General features: G+C 35.8%; 1 protein-coding gene across 3 annotated transcripts in view; it reads left to right on the top strand.

Annotated features, from left to right (window-relative positions):
* Window positions 1–25,210, top strand: part of LOC105202598 (E3 ubiquitin-protein ligase RNF185) — a 92,348-nt gene that overhangs the window by 4,526 nt on the left and 62,612 nt on the right. For all 3 annotated transcript variants that reach the window (XM_039457673.1, XM_039457674.1, XM_039457675.1), the window contains exon 4: window positions 49–180. In XM_039457673.1, coding sequence (XP_039313607.1) covers window positions 49–180 — 132 coding nt within the window. The remainder of the gene's footprint in view (window positions 1–48; window positions 181–25,210) is intronic.

The raw sequence follows: 25,210 nt of genomic DNA, 5'->3' as shown, positions 1-25,210 counted from the left end.
AAATATATTTTACTTGTAATTTGAATAATATAAATGATAATAATGCAGTTGGCCCTGTCTGCATCAGTGGTTAGAGACCAGACCTACTAGGCAAGTTTGTCCAGTATGTAAGGCTGCTATCAGTAAAGATAAAGTCATTCCGTTATATGGACGAGGTGCTACGAAGCATGAAGATCCAAGGTATATATTTGTCCTTTTTTTGTCAAAATAAAAATTACAAATTGAAAATTACAGGATTATATCTCACTAAAAAGTTTATTTTTTGCATTTAATGAAAAACGGACTTTTTAAAAGAGGATTCAATAAAAATATAATAGTTTGAATGAAAAACGATTAATGATATTATATTAATAATTTAATGAAATTATTGAAATTGTAATAAATTTTTAATGAAATTGCAGTTATAGATACTGTACTGACAAATTAATACTTATTGAAATTAAAATAAATTTTTATGAAATTGCAATGAAGAAATACAGATTTTGTATTGACAATCTCTGTATTGAAATTAATATTTTATTAACATTGCAATAAAGTTGGCTGGAAAGTTTCAGCAACTGGAAAAAATGATTTTGTTAGAACTAAATAATCTAGTAAACAAAAATAAATTCAAATGAATTGAAAATTGCAATTTATTTTAATTTATCCAATTTTGCGTTTTAAAGCCCCCAAGTATTTTTGGATTCAAATGGATTTAAAATATGAAATGCGCTATTTATCATTTTGAATTTGGATGAATTCATGTCACTATTATTTTTGGGTCCAAATTAATTGAACTATTCATTATTTTGAAATCGGATGGATTCATATTCCATTATATGAGTATTATTTTTGAATTCATATAAATGAAAATATGAAATGAGTTATTTACTATGTTGAATTTGATGTGGGTGGGAGTTTTGTGATCACATTGCGATTGACCCATCAGTCACACTGCTTGTACAGTGGAAAAACTCTAGGCATGGGCCGTTGTGAATGACTGTGGTCAACCGCAACGTAGTCAAACGGGACGCGCCCTTCAGATGTATTCATATCCATATTATATTATTTTTTAATTTAATGGAAAGTTGAAAAATCTGAAGCGCGAATTTAAAAATGTTGAAATAAATTTATTTCTATCCATTTTAATTAATTTTTGTTTGCTGGGTAGTTTTTCAATTCAATTAAATCTAAGAAAAGTTTTTCCGTGAAAATGGAAACAATGAATGCTACGCAAATCAAAATTGTGAGGAAATGCATTGTTATAATCCATCTAAATCCAAAAAAATTTATTTAAAAATGTGTATTACTTTTGAAAATATTTGCATTTATTTTTATACTTTTAGATGCATCGACAGCTGCATTTGTTTTTATCGAATAAGAGTCAAATTCATTTTAATATATTTTCACGGATTTAAAATACCAACAAACGAAATGGATTAAAATGGATGAAAATTTTTAATCTATTTTAATTTATTTGAATCCAAAATCTTGATCCATGCATATGAATAGAAAGAAATTGAATGTAGTAAAATTAAATCATTTTTTATTTATAAAAATGGAGTGTGATTTTTTTTTATAGTTTCAGATAAATTCAAATATTTGTCAACTCTTCTTTATGATTATGTTAATTTTTTCTAGTAAAATAAATTAACTCTTAATGAATGAAATACATGTTAATGTAGGCAATAATTAATTTTTTACATATGTTTTACGGCAATGTCATTTTTATGAAAGAATTTTATACAAAACGAAATATGTTTTTATTTTAAATATAAAAATATGTCATTGGACTAATACCGCTGTCTAACAAGGAGAATACCCCAACTGCCAACCGAGTTTTTTAATGAGCTTTGGTGTGGTGGTAGATTAGGAAAATATAAGATTACGCCTCCAATATTAGCCGTATATACGCAGCCGTTTTCGAGAATGTGAGGATTGAAATTAGGCGAGCACGTTATCTTCCTTAAATTTAAAGGTTCAATCGTAGCATTTCGTTAGCCGCGCGACGAACGCACTGGACTCACAACCCAATGATCATGCGTTCGAGCCTCGGTACTATTTTTTTTTTTTTTTATTTAAATTATTTTTTATTCTAAACGTCAATTATTTTACTTATTAATAATTAATTATTAACATTGTTTATTACCTAAAATAAAAGAAGTAATTAAATTTGTTTAAAAATATATTAAAAATTTTGGAAACTATTTGGAGAAATAATTCATGTTTACAAATAAAATTTCAAACATTTAATTGTTTTTATGATAAATACCATCCAAGTACTTGTAATAAAAAATAAGAAATGTAATAAATTGTGTTATTGCCAGCATAATGTTTGTAGTAATTTACTAATTGTAAAACAATTTAATATAATATATGATTTTACAATATTATAATCGAGGTCACAATATAAAATGTTTGAAATTTTATTTGTAAACATGACTTATTTCTCCAAATAGTTTCCTAAATTTTTAATATATTTTTAAACGAATTTAATTATTTCTTTTATTTTAAGTAATAAACAATGTTAATAATTAATTATTAATAATTAAAATAATTGACGTTTAGAATAAAAAGTAATTTAAATAAAAAAAAAAAAAAAGAACAGTACCGAGGCTCGAACGCATAATCTTTGGGTTGTGAGTCCAGTGCGTTCCAGTCCAGTGAGTCGTGCGGTTAACGAAATGCTACGATTGAACCTTTAAATTTAAGGTAGATAACGTGTTCGCCTAATTTCAACCCTCACATTCTCGAAAACGGCTGCGTATATACGGCTAATATTGGAGGCGTAATCTTATATTTTCCTAATCTACCACCACACCGAAGCTCATTAAAAAACTCGGTTGGCAGTTGGGGTATTCTCCTTGTAAATCGTCCTTAACCCTTTGCGTCATAGTAGCCCGGGAGCTACACCTACTGTCCAAGATTATTTTATCAATAAATCAATTGTTTCACGTATTCTTGTTTAATTTAGAGTCGTTTCTAGATCGTCACACATGAGATGATTGCACATTCGATGTATTGATTATAAGGTTGTCGATTCTTGACATTGTTTTGTTTTTTATGTTACTTATGTTCATGGCGATTAGCTTACCCACGCGGTGATGGTCGCATTTTGTATTGTTGCTTGAGAAATATATTTATTGTGAATAAGTATCTATTCTGAATATAACATTGAGTATACTTGTACCTCTACCATACCTGCGCTGCGTTTAAAGTTTAACAGGTTATGAGCTTAGGGCTTGTCGAATAAAGCGAGGAAAAACGAGAACAGTTACGTATCGGCGTAAATATGTACGGTGATCCACGAGCAACATTGTGTGTGTGTAACAGCAAAAGAGATGGAAAATGCACGCAGCAGGCACTCTGCATATTGAAAAGCTATGCGACGATAATTATGAAGTGTGGAGGATGTAAATGAAAAGCGTTCTCGTATATGATTTGTGGGGTATATCTTCGGTACAATCGTCAACCGGAAGACGGTGAGGCAGCCGCCGCGTGGATAACAAAGGATGAGAAGGCGCTTGCGTTGATTGTTCTTGGCGTCTTGAAGACAGAAGTAGGCCATATAAGAAAATAGACGACATTGAAAGGAGCATGGGATGAATTGCAGAAGATCCATAAATCACAAGGACCAGTTAGAAAGGCAGTACTATGTAGGCAATTATATCAGTTGAAAAAAAAACCTGACCAATTGATGTCTTAATTTGTGAATGAGTTTCAACAACGAGCAGATATGCTGGCTGATGCAGGGATCGTTGTTCCAAAAGAGCTCTTATTAATTATGTTGTTAAGCTGTCTTCCTGAAGAATTCGAAAATTTTTGCAATTGAGTCTCGTGATGACATTCCGGAAATATGCGTCACCAAAGCGAAGCTGATTGAAGAGGATGCTCGAAGGGGAAATAAATGGTGGTGAAAATAGTACCGCATTGTACTCTTATCTTACGGACAAAAACAAGAAACCAAGCAACGCAAAGGGCAATGATGCGCATAAGGGTTTGTATAATGGAACGCATAAAGGCAAATTTCCTTTAAAATGTTTTAGGTGCGGAAAAATTGGTCACCGTGCATCTGTCTGCAGAACAAAGTTACCACAAAATAAAGCTAATAGTGCAGATACTGAGAAGAGCAATAGCGAAACGGAAGATGTAATGATAGCCATCAATGCAATGACATCTGAAACAGAAGTCGAAGAATGGTGCATTGACAGTGGCGCGACGGTGCACATACGCGCGCGTAACAAGAAGTTATTTGAGAACATAAGAAATATTCCACCAAGTAATACTCGAACGGCCGGAAAAGCTATAGTGACGGCTTATAGTAGCAGAAGAGTAAGTCTCAATGTTTCATCATAACATACTACAAATAAAATGGTTTTTTCAGATGTACTATACGTCCCAGATTTGAGAAATAATCTAATATTTGTACCGGCTATCACGAGGCGTGGTTATACATTACAGTAACATTTGAAAAAGAAAAAGCAATTGTTTCACGAAGCGATGGTACTGTTTTTATTGCATTGAGGAAAAATTGAATGTATGTGGTGAAAACAAGGCCATGGCATAGTACTATGATCGCGGAAGGATCAGCAGCAAAGTTGAGACTATGGCACGAAAGGTACAGTCATAAAAATTTAAGTGATTTACGAAAATTGAAGACAAATAATATGGTGACTGGACTAGATATTCCTTTAAAATTGATTGATATTCTATGTGAAATTGCAACCGAGCGAAAATACACGCATTGCCACATTAAGTTTTAGGAACAAGAGCAAAGAACGTATTAGAATTAATTCATACAGACATTTGCGGACCAATGAATGTTACGTTAATGGGCGAAGCGTGCTATTTTATGACCTTCATTGATGATAAAACAAGATATACCGAAGTAGTCATGCTGAAGAAGAGGAGTGAGGTCTTTGCCGCATTTAAGAAATATTTGGTCAAAGTGGAAAGAGAACATGGATTTAAATTAATAAAAATACGTTTGGACAATGCAAAGGAATATATATCGAAGGACTTTAAGCAGTTTCTTGAAGCCGAAGGTATTAAGAGGGAATTTTCTGTAGAATGCACGCTAAAACAAAACGGAGTGGCAGAGATAGCAAACTGGACAACCTTGAAATGGCAAGGTGCATGCTATTCCAATCTGGAGTCCCGACGTCGTTATGGGCTGTAAATACAGCAGTGTTTCTGCGAAATAGATGCCCGTCAAGAGCAACAGAAGATAAACCGTTGGAGTTATGGATGGGAAAGAAGCCGAATGTGAAGAACTTAAAAACATTTGGATCTTATGCAACGTTTTTGAAAAAAGGATCTGCTATATCAAAATGGGATGCAAAAAATTAAGATTGCGTATTTGTAAGTTACAGTACAGAATCAAAAGCTTATTGGTTGTGGCACCGGGGTACAACTTAAGTAATAAAAAGTTATGACGTTTGTTTTATTGAAGACCCCCGGTTTGTAACTCGAGAAACACATGAGAGTGTGGAATTACCTCTTCAGTTAGATAGTATGAAGATAGAGGGAGCAACCAAAGGACAATTGGGAATCATTAATAATGTGAAGAAAATGGATAATTTATTTGATGACGATAATTCTGCAAGCGATGATTATGAGTCTACGACTGAAGGAGAACGAACAATTGGTAGACAACAATACGCAAGAGGAATCAAGCGAAACGGAAAGCGGTAAACAATCCTCATTAATGATCCCGCGGAGAGCGCCTGATAGGCCGAAGTTAATTTATACATGTCAGCGAGGAAGACCGAGAAAAGAGTATCAGACGGCAAATATAGTAGAAGTGGAAACTGATCCATTAACTGTGGAAGAAGCATTATCCAGTATTCAGAAAAACTAATGGATAGAAGCCATGCGAAGTGAATATGATTCACTACAAGAGTGCAAAACTTGGGAGCTTACCGAATTACTTCTGGGTAAAAAGGCAATAAGTTGCAAGCGGGTGTTCCAAAAAAAGAGAAACAAGGATGGAGAAGTGGAAAGATACAAGGCATGGTTTGTTGCTTACGGATGTGAGCAACGTTACGGAATAGACTTTGATGGTTTATGCCCCCGTAGCTAGAATAAAAATCATACGCACTCTATTTGCTTTAAGTGTCGAGGAAGAACTTTATGTACACCAAATGGATGTTGTAACAGCCTATGTTCAAGGTGATCTTTCGACGAGAATCTATATGGAGCAACCACCTATGTTTGAAGTTCTTGGAGAAGAGAAAAAAGTATGTAAATTATTACCTTTGTATGATCTTAAACAATTTGATAGAGAATGGCATCAGAAATTACGTACGTGTTTAAACAACATTGGACTACAACACTCAGAAGCGGAACCATATTTAGAGGACAAATAGGCGGTGATGTTGTAATCATTATTGTATACGTGGATGACCTTTTTATAGCGTCACAGAAGTTGAAGATAATTAAATGGTTAAAGTCAAAACTATGTGAGAAGTTTAAAATGAAAGATTTAGAACAATTAACCCAGATTTTTGAAATGAGTGTTGATTGACAAGGAACTACTGGAAGCATACATATTTTCCAGAAGGAGAAGAGTCATATGTGAGAAGAGTCATTACAAAATTTGTTATGACAAGTGCTAATCCAGCTTTGACTCCTATCGAGGCGGGTGTAAAGTTATCTAGAAAAGATGAAGCAGCATCGAATGATGAGAAGAATGAAATAAAATCAATACCATATCAAGAACTAGTTGGAAGTCTAGTTTACCTAGCGAATACTACAAGGCCTGACTTGGCTTTTGTGACGAATGCTCTGAGTCGCTTCAATGAAAACCCAGGAAGATCTTAGTGGAAAACTGCCGAACACGTTTTGAGATATTTAATTGGCACTGATTTTGGTATCAACTACACAACATCCGGTAAACCACTACAAGCATATGTTGATTCCGATTGGGGAGGAGATCTCGATAATCGACGTTCGTGTACTCGCTTTATTCTAACATTAGCAGAAGGTCCCATCAGCTGGAAATCCAGACAACAAAAATCTGTCGCTCTTTTAACCATGGAAGCAGAATATGTTGCACTTTCCGAAGTAGTGAAGGAGATGATATGCGTGCGGCGTCTCTTTATTCATATGGATGGCAGTGTCTATGTGGGTGGCCAGACTTATATAAACTGCTATAAAGTTTACCAAGGACAGCGTGTATCAGCAGCGGAGTAAACACGTGGATATTCGTTATTACTTGACGAGGAAAGCTCAGGAGGCAGAAGAAGTCGTCGTGAGGTACATTTCAACTGACGAAAACTCAGCAAACCTGTTGAATAAATTGTTATTGAAAAACAAAACGTCAGTGTGCAAGAACATTCTAAAACTGAGTAATTAACTGACTATAAAATTTATTTTTTTTTTTTTTTTTTTTGTGTGTGCCGATAGGGGGAGTGTTGAATTTAGAGTCGTTTCTAGGTTGTCACACATTTAGAGATGATCGCACATTCGATGTATCGATTATAAGGTTATCGATTCTTGACACCGTTTTGCTTTCTACGTCACTTATGTTCATGGCGGTTAGCCTGCCCACGCGGTGATAGTCGCATTTTGTATTGTTGCTCGAGAAATATATTCGTTGTAAATAAGTATCTGTTCTGAATATAACATTGAGTGTTCTCGTACCCACACCATACCTGCGCTGCGTTTAAAGTGTAACAATTTCTTTACCATGTTTGGTATTGCTGGATTGCTAAAGGTTTTCTCTAAGTAATAAAATAAGTTTTAGAATATTTTGAATAAATAATTTGTTGTTAATGAATATATACCAAAAAATTGCTGTTTTTACATTAAATTTGTTTGGATAAAATGTTGTCCAATAATCTATATCTTAACATCTCTATCTAGGGGTTTTTGAGGCTGCTGATTATGAATCCAATGTAAAAAATTCAAAATTCAAAATTGCGGATTTAATATGGCGGACGAAATTTTCAAAATCAACTGGATTTGCTTGAAATTTGCTATTTAGGGATTTTTGAAATCGTTGATTACGAATTTGATGTTAAAAATTTACATTATATTTTACAATATGTACAATAAAATTGAAAGATAAAAAATATATTATAATAAAAATAACAAATAAATAACAATGTAATAAGAAAATATGAAAATACAAAAAAATAAAAATAAACAAAAATACATTTACAGAGTTGCAGTTTTTTTAGACATTTCCACCAAACTGGCTCCTCCATTATAAAATTATATTTTTGGTTTTAGATTTGTAATTTGCGATACCAAAAATCCCCCTGTAGCCATTTTCAAGCTAATTCAATTGATTTTCACAATTCCGTCTGCCATATTGGATCTGCCATTTTAAATTTTGTACTTTTGATATCGGATTTGTAATCAGCAACCTCGAAAACCCCTAAATAGCAAATTTCAAGCGAATCTAGTTGATTTTGATAGTTTAGTTTGCCATTTTAAATTTTGTTTTTTCACGCCGGAATCGTACTCAGCAACCTCAAAAATCCCCGGATACCAAATTTCACAAAATTATATTTACTAGAAAAAAGTGACGCAAAGGGTTAAAGAATCAAATATACGAGGTATGGACAAAAAGTTGGTGCACTGAGCTCACTAAAAATCAAATTTTGATTGTTTTGGAACGGGAATGTGCTTACTCTCAAAGTACTCTCTTCTCGACTGAATGCACTTGGTCTATCGTTTCTTTCATTGTCGAAATATTGCGTATCTTTCGAAGTTAGGCCTTTTCTCGTTATTTGATGGTTTTTACATTTCCAAACTGTTCGCATAATTGTTTTTACTTTAGGAAACAAAGGGAGCTAAATTAAGTAAACAGGATTGTCTATGGTAATGTCATTTTTGGGCGGATCTCGATAGCGGGACCGACAGCACACCACCACTTACAGCGGCCGATGTCTAGAGTTTTTTTGTTGGTTAGTTAGATAAGTCAAAATGATTGGTTGATGGGTTATCGCACCGTGCGCTATTGGATCCCGTCCGTGATTTTTTGTGAAAAATTTACGCACAATAAACGCGAAGTACGAGGTCGTATAAATCATGGATTAAAATTTTTTTTTAAATTGTTTGCATATTACCTTTACTAATTCTTAGTTCAGATGCGAATATTCTATGGATAACGCGACGCACAGTATAAGATTTTGCTTATTTGCTGGAATTTTATTAAAAACATCAAAGTTAAAAAGATTCCTAATAATCATTCAATATGTGTTAAAAATCCATCTGCTTGTTCAGAAAATGCAATATATTAGGAGTATAAATAAGTTTCCGCCGTTTCACAAAAAATGGCGCCACTAGTATGTTATGGTTGAAATTGTCTGTTGTAAAACGTTATATCGTAAGGTTGGACATCTGGCAACAACATAACCTTAAAATATTGGCGATTTTGTATCAGCATCATATATCTTTTTTCGTGCGAAAATGTCGAGTTTTGAGCCGAATAAGCGTCATTTACGGGAGCTTTTGATTTACTTCTTTAATTTGAAGAAATCTGCAGCCGAGGCGCATCGATTGCTTGTAGAAGCATATGGTGAGGCTGCCTTAAGTGAGAGAAGTTGCCGTGAGTGGTTTCACAAGTTTAAGAACGGTGAATTTGACGTCGAAGACAAAGAACGTAGCGGAAGACCGAAAGTGTACGAAGACGCGGAATTGGAAACATTATTAGATGAAGATTCGTGCCAAACGCAAAAAGTACTTGCACTTACATTAGGAGTGACTCAACCAGCAATTTCACATCGCTTAAAATCATTGGGAATGATTCAAAAACAAGGAAACTGGGTTTTCATATGAACTGAAGCCAAGAAACGTTTAACGCCGATTTTTCACATGTGAAATGCTGCTTGCCAGGCATAAACAAAAGGGTTTTTTGCATCATATAGTCACTGGTGATGAAAAATGGATCCGCTACGATAACCCAAAGAAGAAGAAATCATGGGGACCTGGCCATGCTTTAACATCGACAGCCAAGCCGAACATTCATGGAAAAAAGCTCATGTTGTGTATTTGGTGGGATCAGCTTGGTGTCGTGTATTATGAGTTGCTCAAACCGAATGAAATCATTACTGGGGTTCTCTACCGAACACAATTGATGAGATTAAGCCGAGTACTCAAGGAAAAACATGCCCACTACTACTCCAGACACGACAAAGTTAGTCTTCTGCATGATAATGCTCGTCTACATGTTGCGGCGCCGGTCAAAACCTACCTACCTGGAAACACTCAATTGGGAAGTTTTATCTCACCCACCGTATTCACCAGACATTGCTCCTTCTGATTACTACCTGTTTCGATCGATGGCGCATGGCCTGTCTGAGCAACACTTCACATCATATGAAGATACAAAAAATTGGGATTTGTGGATAACTTCAAAAGATGAAGCATTCTTCCGACGCGGTATCCGTATGCTGCCAGAAAGATGGGAAAAAGTAGTGGCTAGCGATGGACAATATTTCGAATAAAACATTAGGTACCGTTCTTTCACAATAAATGCCCAATTTTTGATAAAAAACGGCGGAAACTTATTTATACTCCTAATAATAAATACAAAAATTGTTAATGATCGTATGGACAATAGGAAGTTCAACATTACGATACAACTGGTTTTTTTTTTTTTTAATATCTTGTACTATTCTGTTCTTGGAATATAATTTACGCGCCAAGCGCTTAAATAAGTTTTTTTTTTAGGAATAGGATTTTTAATAGAATTTTTAGGAATACGTTTTTTTTAGACTTCACATTTCGTCTTTTTTTTACTTTTTATGGTAATTTTTAAGAATATTTTCGAAATCCGAATAATTTCTGCCAAATATTTTTATTTAGACTTTTAATTAATTATGCATCATAATACTAGGTTTGAATCACAATAACAACTAATGACCAAGAAAAAGGTCCGAGGTGTTCTTCGATTTTGACGAGTTTTTAATATATTGTAGTAAAAATAAAAATACACGTATTTTTTTATACGTGCTTTTTTATACGCACTTTTAGCGGGTGAAACATCTCTTTGAAGAAAATCGGTTTTTTTTCTTTCGAAGTGTATATCGTCGAAAGTAGGAGATAGAAAAAAAAATTCTAATTGAAAGTTGAACGGCTTGAAAAATACTTTATAATATTAATAAAGAATTTTGCAATAAATGCGAATTTTAAAAATTGACAAAGACTAAATTTAACTATACAAATTGAATATTTAACGATATAAATATACAATATATATACGCATGTACACAATACAATGTACATATATATATATATATATATATATATGTATAAAAGACACGCACGCACACACACTCGCTCACACTCGCTCACACTTGCGCACACTCGCTCACACTTGCGCACACTTGCTCACACTCCCGCACACTCGCACACACTCATACACACGCACACACTCATACACACGCACACCGCACACAGGGTGTCAAAAAACAATCGTTTTTGCTCTCGTGGGTTGATAGAGTAAGTCAAACTGAGAAGAAAAATCCTTTATTACTTTGCAATTTTTGTAATAGTTAACGAGTTATAAATTAATAAAAATAGCCGATTTAGTCCCGCCCGCTGCCTAAGTCCAACCGCGCGATTGTGGTTGCCAAGCGCGTGGAGAGTTGTTGTTTTCTAACAGCAATGACTGCGTGATATTATGTTTAATAATATCCTATATGTAGGCGCATAATATTATTTAATGTTAAATAATATTCTAATTTAAATTAAGATTATGTTATATAGAATTTTCGAAATATTAATGTAAATATGTACTTCCTTAAAATAAAATTAAATTTATGTACAAAATAGTACGTAAATACGTAATACGTAAAATTTTGTACCACAAAAAAATGAGTTTAAATGTACCATTTATTATTATTATTATAATTGTATAAAGAAACAATTATTACTTTAAATCTAAAAACTATAAGAATATTTTTGCAATATTATACATATACATATTAATATTTTGAAAATACTATTTAACATAATCTTAATTTAAATATGTTTACATTATAGTTTATTAATTAAAATATTATTTAACATTAAATAATATTGTGAGCCTACAAATAGAATATTATTAACGCTTAAACATACCGATTCTGGTAAAATATGGAAACACATTTTCAGGTCTGGGAGACTTTTTTAATTTTGAGAAGCTATAACTTTGATTACAATCGATATTTTTCTACGATTGTTTTTTTAAACAAAAGTTTAAAATTTTAGGAGTGTGACTGCACAATTGGCATTGCTGAAAAATAATTTATTGTGAAATTATAAAAGAAAAAACATTAAGCAAAAATGAGAAATTGTTCAAAAATCTACTTTTCCTTCACAAAACCATATCTTTGCAACAAAAAACGTTTAAGGACTTTCAAATACGGCGTTTTAAAGCTAAAGAGTCACACTTTGAAAATTAAATTTGACAAAGTCATTTTTTTTTTAAAGTATGATTATGTAACATGGAGAATGTGAGGTATTTTTGGGCATCTAAAAATCCACTTAAAAAAATATATATATATCTTTGCAACAAAAAACTTTGAAGAACTTTACAATACGGCGTTTTAAAGCTAAAGATTCATACTTAAAAAAAAATTATATCGTCATTTTTATTAAAAAATGTACTTATGTAACAATGCGAATATGAGGCATTTTTGATTAAATTGTGTCTAAAATTGAAAATTGATGTGTTTTATGATATATTTTGGAAAAACTTCTTTTTCTACAGCATTTTATAGTATTCCAACTTTAGACAGAGTATATGTGAGTAACATTCGCGAACCGATCTGTTTGAACGTATTTTGTCCAGTTTTTTTATGTAAAATACTCACAAAAAAGTTTTACTTACACACTATATGGGTTGCATTGACCCTAACAAAACTTTGCTGCCATGCCGTTTAGATTCTAGTTGACCAAAAAAATTGATCAGCCATATTAATCGAAAGAGGAGATTTCAAACTTTTTTTACGTCTTGGTCCGAACCTCCTATCTCATTCCGTCTTCACATAGCAAGCGTTCAAAACTTTATATGGAGTTTTTCAGACCCACTTACGTGTTTAAGGGTAAAACATTAAATAATATTATGCAGCTATTGCTGTTAGAAAACAACAACTCTCCACGCGCTTGGCAACCACGATCGCGCGGTTGGATTTGGCGGCGGGCGGGACTAAATCCGCTATTTTTATTAATTTATACTCGTTAATTATTACGAAAATTACAAAGTGGTAAAGGACTTTTCTTCTTAATTTGACTTACTCTATTAATTCACGAGAGCAAAAACGATTGTTTTCTGACACTCTGTATATCTATATGTTTATGTTTACATATTTATATTCATGTATATAACGCGCGGTATTGCGGAACAGGTCTTGCTGCGTCACGGATGCCCAGAGAGCATTATCTCCGACAACGGGACACAATTAAAATCGAGGCGACTGAAGAAACTACGCGCATATCGAATCCGACATGTGTGCACGCCGACACACGCGCCGCATTGTAACCCAGTAGAACGAATAAACCGCGTGATCAAGACGATGATCGCACAGTACGTAGACCACGGTTACCGTAACTGGGACAAAAGAATCCCCGAATTGCAACTGGCTTACAATACGGCGCGGCACGAGGCAACCGGTTATACATCGGCATTCCTGAATATTGAGCGAGAAATAATCACTCCTGTTTTTAGCGGCGAAGCGACCCCTCTTCCCACCCCGCCGCCAGACGCTACGCGCCACTACCTTTGAATTAGTATGGATACATCTTGCGCGCGCGTTTCAACGGCAACAAAAATACTACAACCTCCGCCGTCGCCCTTGCCAACCAGAAATAGGCGACTGGGTGTGGAAAAGAGAACGCCCACTGTCCAATAAAGCCACCGCGTTTAATACCGAACTGGCACTGAAGTTCCGAGGGCCCTTTGAGGTACGCAACAAAATCTCACCCGTGATTTTTGACCTACGCGACAGGCGCGATGGACTCGGCACGTACACGTTCAAGATTTAAAACCGGCGCCGCGCGAGACCAACGAGAGGGGAGACACCGACAACGAAGTAACCGACTCCGGAGAGGAGACCGAGGATGAGCAGCCAAACAACAATAATGAAGATGACTCGAGCGAAGAGGCACAAACAAAGGCTGACCGTAACGACAGGCGAAGTCAAAATCGCACAGCAACCGTTACTTGCGAGACGACCGCTGCACGAGATGGATCGCACCGACCAAGAAGTGCTAAGCGAGATAAACCAAATTTTAGCCGAGTACAAGGAGTACGATCCGGCGAACTCAGGGATCGATCCGGCCTCGAACTGGCTGAGGTTACGCCAATTGACTCCGCCATCACAAACGGCAGCAGTAGAAATTCCGCACAACGATTACCGGCCAGAAGGGAGAACGTCTCGTCCAGCCCTCTGATCGACGGAACCAGCCGAAGATGGAGTGGCTGCTAAATCCACCCACCGCACGACCAAAATCCCGCCGACAACCTGCGGAGACACCATCACCGCGCCCATCGCTAGAACCGGCGCGAGTTATGTGTCCGCTACCGCCTCCGCCGATCGAAGTGGAGGTCGAGCCAGGGCACAGAATTAGTGTGCTACACTTCGCCGCCCAGCGCGCACGAGAGTGGAAAACTTGCTCAGGAGGAAAGCGGTGGCACGTACGCTTTAACCACGACGGAAGCATGCGCTGCATACGGGAAATTCCACCTAAATAAAATGAATGACTCAAATTCAGGCACTTCCTGAGGAGGGATGTGACGATGCACCCCGTAACAAGCATTGTCCCGGCGAACATCAGCCGGAAAGGCAGCCGGGCCATAACCTTGGGTACCCATTTTTAATACTCAAACACAGAAATACCGCCTGGCGGCAAACACCGCCAGAAGAAACGCGCTGAATCGGCGCGCACGCACACTCGGAAGACACGTGGTTTTTTCTACTCCGACGACTCCGCCGTCGAGCACCGAAAGATAACGGAGGCGAGCGGAGTCGCTCGGTATAAATAGGGCCAGCACGCCGAGAAACGGCGACTCCGTCACCAGTCAGCATTCCGATAACGATCCGCTGCGCCTGTGACATACCGCTCCCGAAGTCGGAACAACGGTCGAAGAGTGCTTGGCCGCGGCGAAAGAATACTCCGCCTCCGATACTGATCCTTCTTGAGCCTACAGTCGTCCGAAAGCCGAGGTCCGCTCAGAACCAAGAGTCTGGGTCAGCGAGCTGGTCCCCGGCTACCCGGAGGCTACCCTCCTCACCTCGCGACACCCACTAAAAACCGCGACTGCCATGTTCGGGATCCCGAGTCAAGACTGCTTGACAGGGTGCCGCGCGTCCAGTCCCACCTGCGACGATCCAGTCGCGGCCGCCATACCGCGCGGGAATCCGGCCCGCCCGTGATAACCGTGACTCGACGGCTAGCCTGCGGACCGTACCGTAAGACCACGCCTACCGCGTCGCGAAACTAGCGACACGCCGGTTGTAGACCGGCCCGCACGAGACCGCGTCTGTATGTAGAAATACCATTATACAAATCCAGCGTCACACCGCACCTATATCTGTATATACATATATTATCGTGTACATATTGTCCGTCCCGTAAGCTAGCCAAAATACATGACAACACACTCAAACAAAATCTCGCGTATAGTAATTTCAACCGCACCGCCGGCTTTTTTTTCTCCCGCGTCGAAATATTTTTGCGGTTTAGCGCCGGAAACTCGACGAGCTGATCCGTGCGCGGAAAGTCGGTAAATTACACATATAAGTGGGTCTGAGAGACCCCATATGAAGCGTTTCGAACGCTTGTTGTGTGAAGACGAAATGAGATGGGAGGTTCGGACTAGGACGTAAAAAAAGTTTGAAATCTCTTTTGATTGATATGGCTGATCAACTTTTTTGGTCAACTAGAATTCGGACGGCACGCTAGCAAAGTTTTGTTAAGGTCAATGGGACCTATATAGTGTGTGAGTTAAATTTTTTGGTGATTTTTTGTAAAATCTTTTTCATAATCTTATGTAAAAAAACTGGACAAAACAGATTTAAACAGATCCGTACGCGTATATTACTCTGTCTAAAGTTAAAATACTATAGTGCCGTGAAAAAAAGGATTTTTGTGTAGGGTCCGAAATATATTATTAAACACATCAATTTTCACCTTTAGACACCTTGAGTTAATCAAAAATACCTCATTTGCTTTATTACGTAAGTATATTTTTTAATAGAAATGGCAGTGACATTTTTTTTGAAAGTATGATTCTTTAGCTTTAAAACGCCGTATTGTAAAGTTCTTAAAAGGTTTTTATTGCAAAAATATGATTTTTTTTCTAAAGTGAATTTTTAGACATCCAAAAATACTCATTCTTCTTATTATATAATTATACTTTTTAAAAAAAATGACAATACCATAATTTTTTTTTAAGTATGACACTTTAGCTTTAAAATACCGTGTTTGAAAGTTCATAAAAGTTTTTTGTTGCGGAGATATGATTTTTTAAAGGAAAAGTGGATTTTTGAAAAATTTTTAATTGTTGCTTAATGATTTTTCTTTTACAACTTATAAGGAGTGGGCAAGAACTGTAAAATGCCAAATGAGATGAGTCATAGCTCATTCGAAAGGGGGGAACAAGTATATTAACAGTATAAAAGGTTAGCGTGAATTGGCCTTACTTTTTAAGAAAATTGCAATTAGAGTTTAACATTGGGATGTTTGTACGTTAAGTACTAGAATCTTAAACCACCATCCAAGAGAGCGTCGTAGCTGGAAAGGCTAAATGCTAGCGTTACTATTTCCTTTTCACGGCGGACCAGGTTCGAATTTCAGAAGCATTATTTTTTTTAAGTCTTTTGCTATTATATTTTACAATTACATTATTTTTATTATTTTTTAAATTAATTAATACTGTAATTACATATAATAATAAAATTTGTATTAATTAAAAATTAAGAAAAATATTTTTTAAATTATTTATTATAATAAAATTATTTACAAGAGGCTTTAACAAACAGATCTGTTTCGAAAAATAATACACTTTAAGAGTTTCTACAATATTATAAGTTATAATACCACAATAAATTAGTTATGAGTAAATAATACACTTTGAAAAACATTTAATTTGTCGAACATATTTCATGCTACACAGAGCTTTCATCAGTGAACTTATTAACAAATAGTACATTTCAATAAATTATTAGATAACTATATTAATATGTCTAACAATTTTCATGTTGATATCCTGAGTATCACCGCGAATTACAGAAATCTTAATTGACAAGCCTTTAATCCAAATTTTGAGATAAACACGCAAATAAACGTATAAAAGTAAATAAATAAATAAATAAATAAATAAATAAGATAGTACTTAACGTACGATTCTAGTACTTAACGTACAAACATTCCAATGTTAAACTTTAATTGCAATTTTCTTAAAAAGTAAGGTCAATTTACGCTAACCCTTTTACACTGTTAATATACTTGTCCCCCCCTTTTGAATGAGCTATGACTCATCTCATTTGGCATTTTACAGTTCTTGCTTACTCCTTGTTAATAACAAATCATTTTTCGGCAAAGCCGATTATGCAGTCATATTTCTGAGATTCTGAACTTTTATGTGAAAAAAAGTTTGTTGAAAAATGTTAATTAGAAAAAAAGTTATAATTTCTCAAAGTTGAAAAAGTCTCCCAGACCCGAAAATGTGTTTACGTATTTTACGGATTTGGTGTATTTAAGGATTAAACGATCGCGCCAACGGAAACGCGTCTGCTCCCGAGCCGGAAGGATACAGCATCCGTGTCGCGCTTTGCGGTCAGGTCATATAGCCCTTGTGACGGACAACGAGCGCAAGTTGCACCGTCACTGTCACTATATACATATACATATATATATACATATATATATATACCATATGTATACACACGCCCCCCCCCCCCACACACACACACACACATTATTTATATTTTTGTATATTTTAAAAATATAATTCATTTTTATGTTTTGGATGAATCGTATGGATTCTAGAGCTGGTACTGCGAACAGCTACATACCTAAAGGGAATGATTAGATTTAATTTGTAATTACGTATATGTGCACTTTTGTTGGACCCGGCGCCTTACATTATCTCTTTTTATAATTGTGAATCATTAATTTTTATTATTTTAGGATTATATTGTAAAAAAATTATGCAGGGTGTTTCTTAAAAAGCTTCCACTAATTATATTGTATTATTTTTTGCTAAAAACTGAGTCAAAAAATCCTGCACTACTTTTTTTTCATGCTTAATAAAACAGTAATTATTGAGTAAAGCTAATTTAATCAGCGCCGTCTTTTAAACAGACACACGGTGAAGTTGCAGAGGTTACTAATAATATATTGGCGAGCACTCACGTACACTATCAGGCGCGCGGTTCACCAATGTATGTCTATTTAAAGGACGACATTGATTGGATTAGCTTTACTCATTAATAATGATTTATTAATTATCATATATAAAAGAAAAAACGGTTCAGGATTTTTTGACTCAATTTTTAACAAGGAATAACACTGTATATAATTAGTGGGCGCTTTTTAAGAAACTCTATATATCATTTTAGTCGACGCAGTTACCTATTCACTTATAGCTATACATATATTTACAACTATACAACTTATAGCTACATAATAGTTATAAGATTCAGTATAAGTTCAGCTATAAGTTTCTTATTTTATATAACATGAAAGTTGCATCAATGTTGTAGTTGTATTATAATTTTATCCTTTTTCAAAAGTAACGTCGATTGTATGTTTATATCTTATAATTAATTATCTTTTTGTATGACGTTTATATAATTTCAACGTTTAAATTTTACAACAAAACAAAACAAAAGTTACGGCTCTTATAACTAAATTAAATTAGAGAAAAGTGAGCTCAAGAGCCACACAGAATGTCGGGTGCAAATAAATAACAAAAAACTCCAATGTCAGGCAAACGTTTCGACTTTTAATGACGGTTTTTCTCAGTGATAATACAAGTCTATAAAACAACAATCGCACTAATTAAGATATGAATTTATCACAATAAGCAAATAAAGAACAGAAATAAGAAATGAAAACAAGTTACCGAATAGATAGAGATTGTGCAAAACCGCGGTGTACATTTTACTACGTCTTGGAATAATAATATTATGAAAGACCTCACAGAGCGTGTGCCGAGACAAGAGTTTTGTGAAACCACATAGTTGGTTGCTAACAAATAAATAAATAAATTGTAACAACCTGTGTTTGTCCGAGCGCGGACGAGCTCAGGGAAGCCAGGACTCGAAGGGAGGTTGCCGGGTTAATTAAATCTGAGATCGGGAGTGCGTTAAAGAGAGTATAACTTTATTGTAGCCAAATGAAGACAATATACATGAGTATTCGATTCGGAGAAACGAACTATATACAAGACGGTACGGTGATGTAATCTAATAATAGCGAAACGCGGTATATGCAGAACGGTGATATCTATTTACACAGGTCCGGTTTTTTGTACTCGGCTTGCGGCCGGTGCGAGAGAACGGCACGGTAGCATTGTTCCTGTTACGGCCGTTGGATTTTGACGCGTATCTCGCTGTGTTTACGTCGTTGCGGTCTCGTCGGTCCGCGACGCGCGCGCGGGTCGGGGCGCTTACTCAGACGTCGCGTCGTTGTTCTTAGAATTTGCGACAGGTGCTCGGTGGGATTCCCTTAGTTGGGAATCCCTGTTCGTGCGCCGGTGCCGGCTGCCTCGAGATCTCTCGATGGAGGCAAAGATCACTCTACCCCCTGGGTGGCAGTCGTCACCACTTTCGGGTGGAGACGGATTTTGGCGGAATCGTCGAGATCTCTCAACGGTGGCAGAGCTCGCTCTACCGCTCGGATTCCCCGGGTACCAGGAAAGCGGAATCGGAAATCGCTGAAATCTCTCAGCGGTGACAGAGCTCGCTCTACCACACGGATTTTCTGGCTCGGAAGCTGGACCGGGAAAGAGTCGATCTCTCTACGAGATCGCTTTTTATACCCCGATCTCGGAGGGTCGGGGATGTTTGGGTGGAGTTCGGTTCTTCTCGGAATACAGCATCCCCGCTACTCCGAGATCGGTCTGGTATTGCGCTCTTGCTTGCGCGTACGCCTCTTTGTTGCTCCAACACCAGGAGCGTGCGACTTAATGCGCGTGCGCGCGGAGTTCGCACGATTAACGGCGCGTTCGCTGGACCGTTTGCGCGCGCGTGTATGAAGCGTTTGTTGGCGCATAGCGCCTGTTTGCCTGACCGGCGAGTGTTCGGCCAGACAGGGGAGCGGTTCGTGGCCTTAGGGGGAAACGGTGCGGAGGTGCATTGTTACAAAATAAATAAGAGAAAGATATTAAAATGATGACTTTAAAACTTGTGGCAAACAACCGTAAAAATTAAATAATTAAAAAGAGTGAATAAACGGAAAATCAATAAAAAATTAAATAAATAAATAAAAAGAATAAAAATGGAAGCTGTACAAGTCATTAGATATAAAATTGTAAAAAAATGTCTTATAAATTAATGTAAATTCAAAAAAGGGGGGGAAAGGAAATAAGCCGAAGCGAAAATTATATACAAAATACCTCTAAGCACCAAAACTCGTGTCACAGCCTTGAGATGGGATGTTACATCTCGGTGAGAATAGATACGAATAATAAGGACCGAAACGAGATAGCCTTGGTGGCCCGAACGAAAGGAATAGGAGGAGAGGTGATGAACCTAAGAAGGGGGAATACGTTCAAGGATAGGAAGATATGCATCCGAGAGAAATTTCGTGTCGCTTTGTTTATTCAGTCCGTGCATTTGATTTTTGATGTGTAGCATCTCAGATGTAGATCTTTTGACATAAGATGGTTCCTTGTCTAAAATTTCCACGTTCTCCCAATCGAATTCGTGATTTTCTCCGATGCGGTGTAGCGAAATAACTGAAGGAGAACTGGCTCTCCTAATGTCTGCTTTATATTCGCTAACTCTTGTTTTTAATTGGCGTTTTGTCTGTCCCACATAAGAAGAATCGCAGTCCTTACAGTTAATTTTATAAACTACGTCATTACAAGAAAGACGGTCTGTATGGTCTTTGCCAGTAGTTATAAATTTGTTCAGTTTGGAAGGGATTGTGAACGCAACACTGCAGTCAAACTTACATGAGAAAGTCGAAAATTTTTCTGATACGGACTCGATGTAAGGGATCGTAAAAAATCTTCTCACACATTTATCATCCACGCAGGTGTCATTTTTATAAAAAAGGTGTTTGAGTCTGGAATTTATCATAGAGAAGATAAAATTTAAAGGATAGTTATTTTCCAATAAAATGTTAACTAAAATTGTGAAGTTTTTACGATGGAATTGAGGATGTGATAATAACAGTAATTTGTCAACCATACCGAAAATAATACCCTTTTTATGACACAGGGGATGGTGTGAGAAAAAATTTAAGTATCTTCCTGAGAAAGTTGGTTTGCGGTATTGATCGAAAATAATTCTATTATTCACATTTATAAGCATAACATCAAGAAAACTGATTTTCCCCTCGATCTCTCTCTCCATGGTGAATTGTAAATGGTCATGCATGGAATTAAACGTGTCAAGGATGCCCGGTAACAAGTTAGCCGGGGCTGCTAATGTAATGTCGTATACATATCTACAGTAAAAAGGTAGATGAAAGGAAAGAAGTTTTAACGCCTTGCACTCCAAATCCTGCATGACCAAATCCGCCAAGATAGGAGACAACGGTGATCCTATCGGCAGACCGAAGATCTGTTAACAAGTATTATTAAATTTAAAATACGTGGAATCTATTATTAAATTTAAAGCTTTGAGAAATTCATTGACCGGAATAGTGGTGAAATCAGATCCCATCTGGTCGTGACGCTTTCCACCGCTAAGTTTTTTGGGACATTGGTGAAAAGAGACACGACGTCCAATGACACTAACAAGGGGAGGATCAGGTGAGTCACCCTAGGATTTTGATCCCAATTTTTATAGTTATTCTGGAGACAAAAAAGAAGTTTACGTCTCCCGGCGTTTGATCAAATAGGCCTTAGTTTCGAAATAATAAATTTGTGAAAATTGTCCATACCGCGGCGCACCATATGAGTCTTCCCGGTAACTGTTTTCCCAACCAGTGTAGTCTGCTCCATGCGTTAGGTGCTTGCTTCACAATTGTAAGATCCGGGTTCGCTCCCGAATGTGTGCAATATTTTTTTTATTTTTTTTTAATAAGTGTATTTATTTATCTTGATGATATTGATATAGTATGCAAATTTCTAAAATAAAAAATTTATATTTAATGTTACTTTCTAAACATTAATTTAAATTTAATTTGAAGGATATTTGAATTCAAGTAATAATATTTGAAATAATAAATAGGTAGTAATAATAATAATATATAAGTTATTTGAAATGGATAAAATATAAAGGCAACGTATCTAAATTTTCAAATTGTTTAAATTTAACAGTGGTATTCTTCTTCTACGATTAATTATTTTAAAAATTTGAATTTTAAAATACTGTTAATATTATTTCCAATTAAATTTGAAATTAAACAATTTGAAAATTTAGATACGTTAACTTTATATCCATTTCAAATAACTTATATATTATTATTATTATTACTTATTTATTATTTCAAATGTTATTTTGAAAACGGTCAATTTAACGAGCAAAATTGATTTAATTCAGGATTTACAATTACATTAATATAGCCGCTAATAATTGGAAATCCTGAATTAAATCAATTTTGCTCGTTAAATTGACCGTTTTCAACATTATATTTGTGTTTATTCACATTACGAGCGTTGCCTTATGCTTATTATCAAATATTATTACTTGAATTCAAATTAAATTTAAATTAATGTTTAGAAAGTGATATTAAATTAAATTTTCTATTTTAAAAATTTGCATACTAGATCAATATCATCAAGATAAATACACTTATTAAAGAAAAAAAAATGTTCCACACATCCGGGAGCGAACCCGGATCTTACGATTGTGAAGCAAGCACCTAACGCACGGAGCCGACTGCACTGGTTGGGAAAACAGTTACCGGGAAGGCTCATATGGTGCACCGCGGTATGGCCAATTTTCACAAATTTATTTTTTCGAAACTAAGGCCTATTCGATCAAACGTCGGGAGACGTAAACTTTTTTTTCCAACTAAAAAAATTGGGATCAAAATCCCAGGGTGACTCACCTGATCCTCTTCTTGTAAGACGTGATCCGATTCTACGTGAAGACCATTGAGTTTATTAACCAAATGGAAACTATTTTTAACGAAACTATCTGCCGCTGGTATACTGTTATAAATTATGTTATGCTAGAGAGTGTACAGGTCTGTTTATGGAAGAAATTATAATTCTTAAGGGATTGTTAGGTTTATGGATCTTCGGCAAACCGTAGACTCTCGGCAAAACACCGTCCGTTGTTAATATACTCCTATATGTATGTTGTTCAATGAAACCTGTTTCTTTCCACCGAGAGAGAAGAGAGCGAGCCTCTTTAGTTAATTTTTGTATCGGATCTTTTGATAATTTGACGTAAGTAGATTCGTCAGAGAGCATGCCTTTGAAACCAGATAGGATTTGATTTAAAAAAACACCACTATTCCGGTCAATGAATTTCTCAAGGCTTTAAATTTAATAATAGATTCCACGTATTTTAAATTTAATAATACTTGTTATAAACAGATCTTTGGTCTGCCGATGGGATCACCGTTGTCTCCTATCTTGGCAGATTTGGTCATGCAGGTTTTGGAGTGCAAGGCGTTAAAACTTCTTTTCTTTCATCTACCTTTTTACTGTAGATATGTATACGACATTATATTAGCAGCCCTGGCTAACTTGCTACCGGGCATCCTTGACACGTTTAATTCCATGCATGACCGTTCACAATTCACCATGGAAAGAGAGATCGAAGGGAAGATCAGTTTTCTTGATGTTATGCTTATAAATGTGAATAATAGAATTATTTTCGATCAATACTGCAAACCAACTTTCTCAGGAAAATACTTAAATTTTTTCTCACACCATCCCCTGTATCATAAAAAGGGTATTATTTTCGGTATGGTTGACAAATTACTGTCATCACATCCTCATTTCCACCGTAAGAACTTCACAAGTTTAGTTAATATTTTATTGGAAAATAACTATCCTCTAAATTTCATCTTCTCTATGATAGAATTTATCATAAATTCCAGACTCAAACACCGTTTTTATAAAAATGACACCTGCGTGGATGATAAACGTGTGAGAAGATTTTTTTACGATCCCTTACATCGAGTCCGTATCAGAAAAATTTTTGTCTTTCTCATGTAAGTTTGACTGCAGTGTTGCGTTTGCAATCCCTTCCAAACTAAACAAATTTATAACTACTGGTAAAGACCATACAGAGCGTCTTTCTTGTAATGACGTAGTTTATAAAATTAACTGTAAAGACTGCGATTCTTCTTATGTGGGACAGACAAAACGCCAATTAAAAACAAGAGTTAGCGAACATAAAGCAGACATTAGGAAGGCCAGTTCTCCTTCAGTTATTTCGCTACACCGCATCGGAGAAAATTACGAATTCGATTGGCAGAACGTGGAAATTTTAGACAAGGAACTATCTTATGTCAAAAGATCTATATCTGACATGTTACACATCAAAAATCAAATGCACGGACTCAATAAACAAAGCGACACGGAACTTCTCTCGGATGCGTATCTTCCTATTCTCGAGCGTATTCCCCCTTCTTAGGTTCATCACCCCTCCTCCTTCTATTCCTTTTGTTCGGACCACCGAGGCTATCTTGTTTCAGTTCTTATTATTCGTATCTATTCTCACTGAGATGTAACTTCCCATCTCAAGGCTGTGACACTAGTTTTGATGCTTAGACGTATTTTGTATATAATTTTTGCTTCGGCTTATTTCCTTTTCCCCCCTTTTTTTTGAATTTACATTAATTTAGAAGGCATTTTTTTACAATTTTATATCTATTGACTTGTACAGCTTCCATTTTTATTCTTTTTATTTATTTATTTAATTTTTTATTGATATTCCGTTTATTCACTCTTTTTAATTATTTAATTTTTATGGTTGATTGCCACAAGTTTTAAAGTCATCATTTTAATATCTTTCTCTTATTTATTTATTTATTTATTTATTTGTCAGCAACCAACTATATGGTTTCACAAAACTCTTGTCTCGGCACACGCTCTGTGAGCTCTTTCATAATATTATTATTCCAAGACGTTGTAGTAAGATATACACTGCGGTTT

This window comes from Solenopsis invicta, chromosome 14 (assembly GCF_016802725.1).
Source record: "Solenopsis invicta isolate M01_SB chromosome 14, UNIL_Sinv_3.0, whole genome shotgun sequence".
Lineage (NCBI taxonomy): Eukaryota > Metazoa > Arthropoda > Insecta > Hymenoptera > Formicidae > Solenopsis > Solenopsis invicta.
The sequence above is the reverse complement of the archived record's forward strand: the minus strand, read 5'-3'. Positions and strand labels throughout refer to the sequence as shown.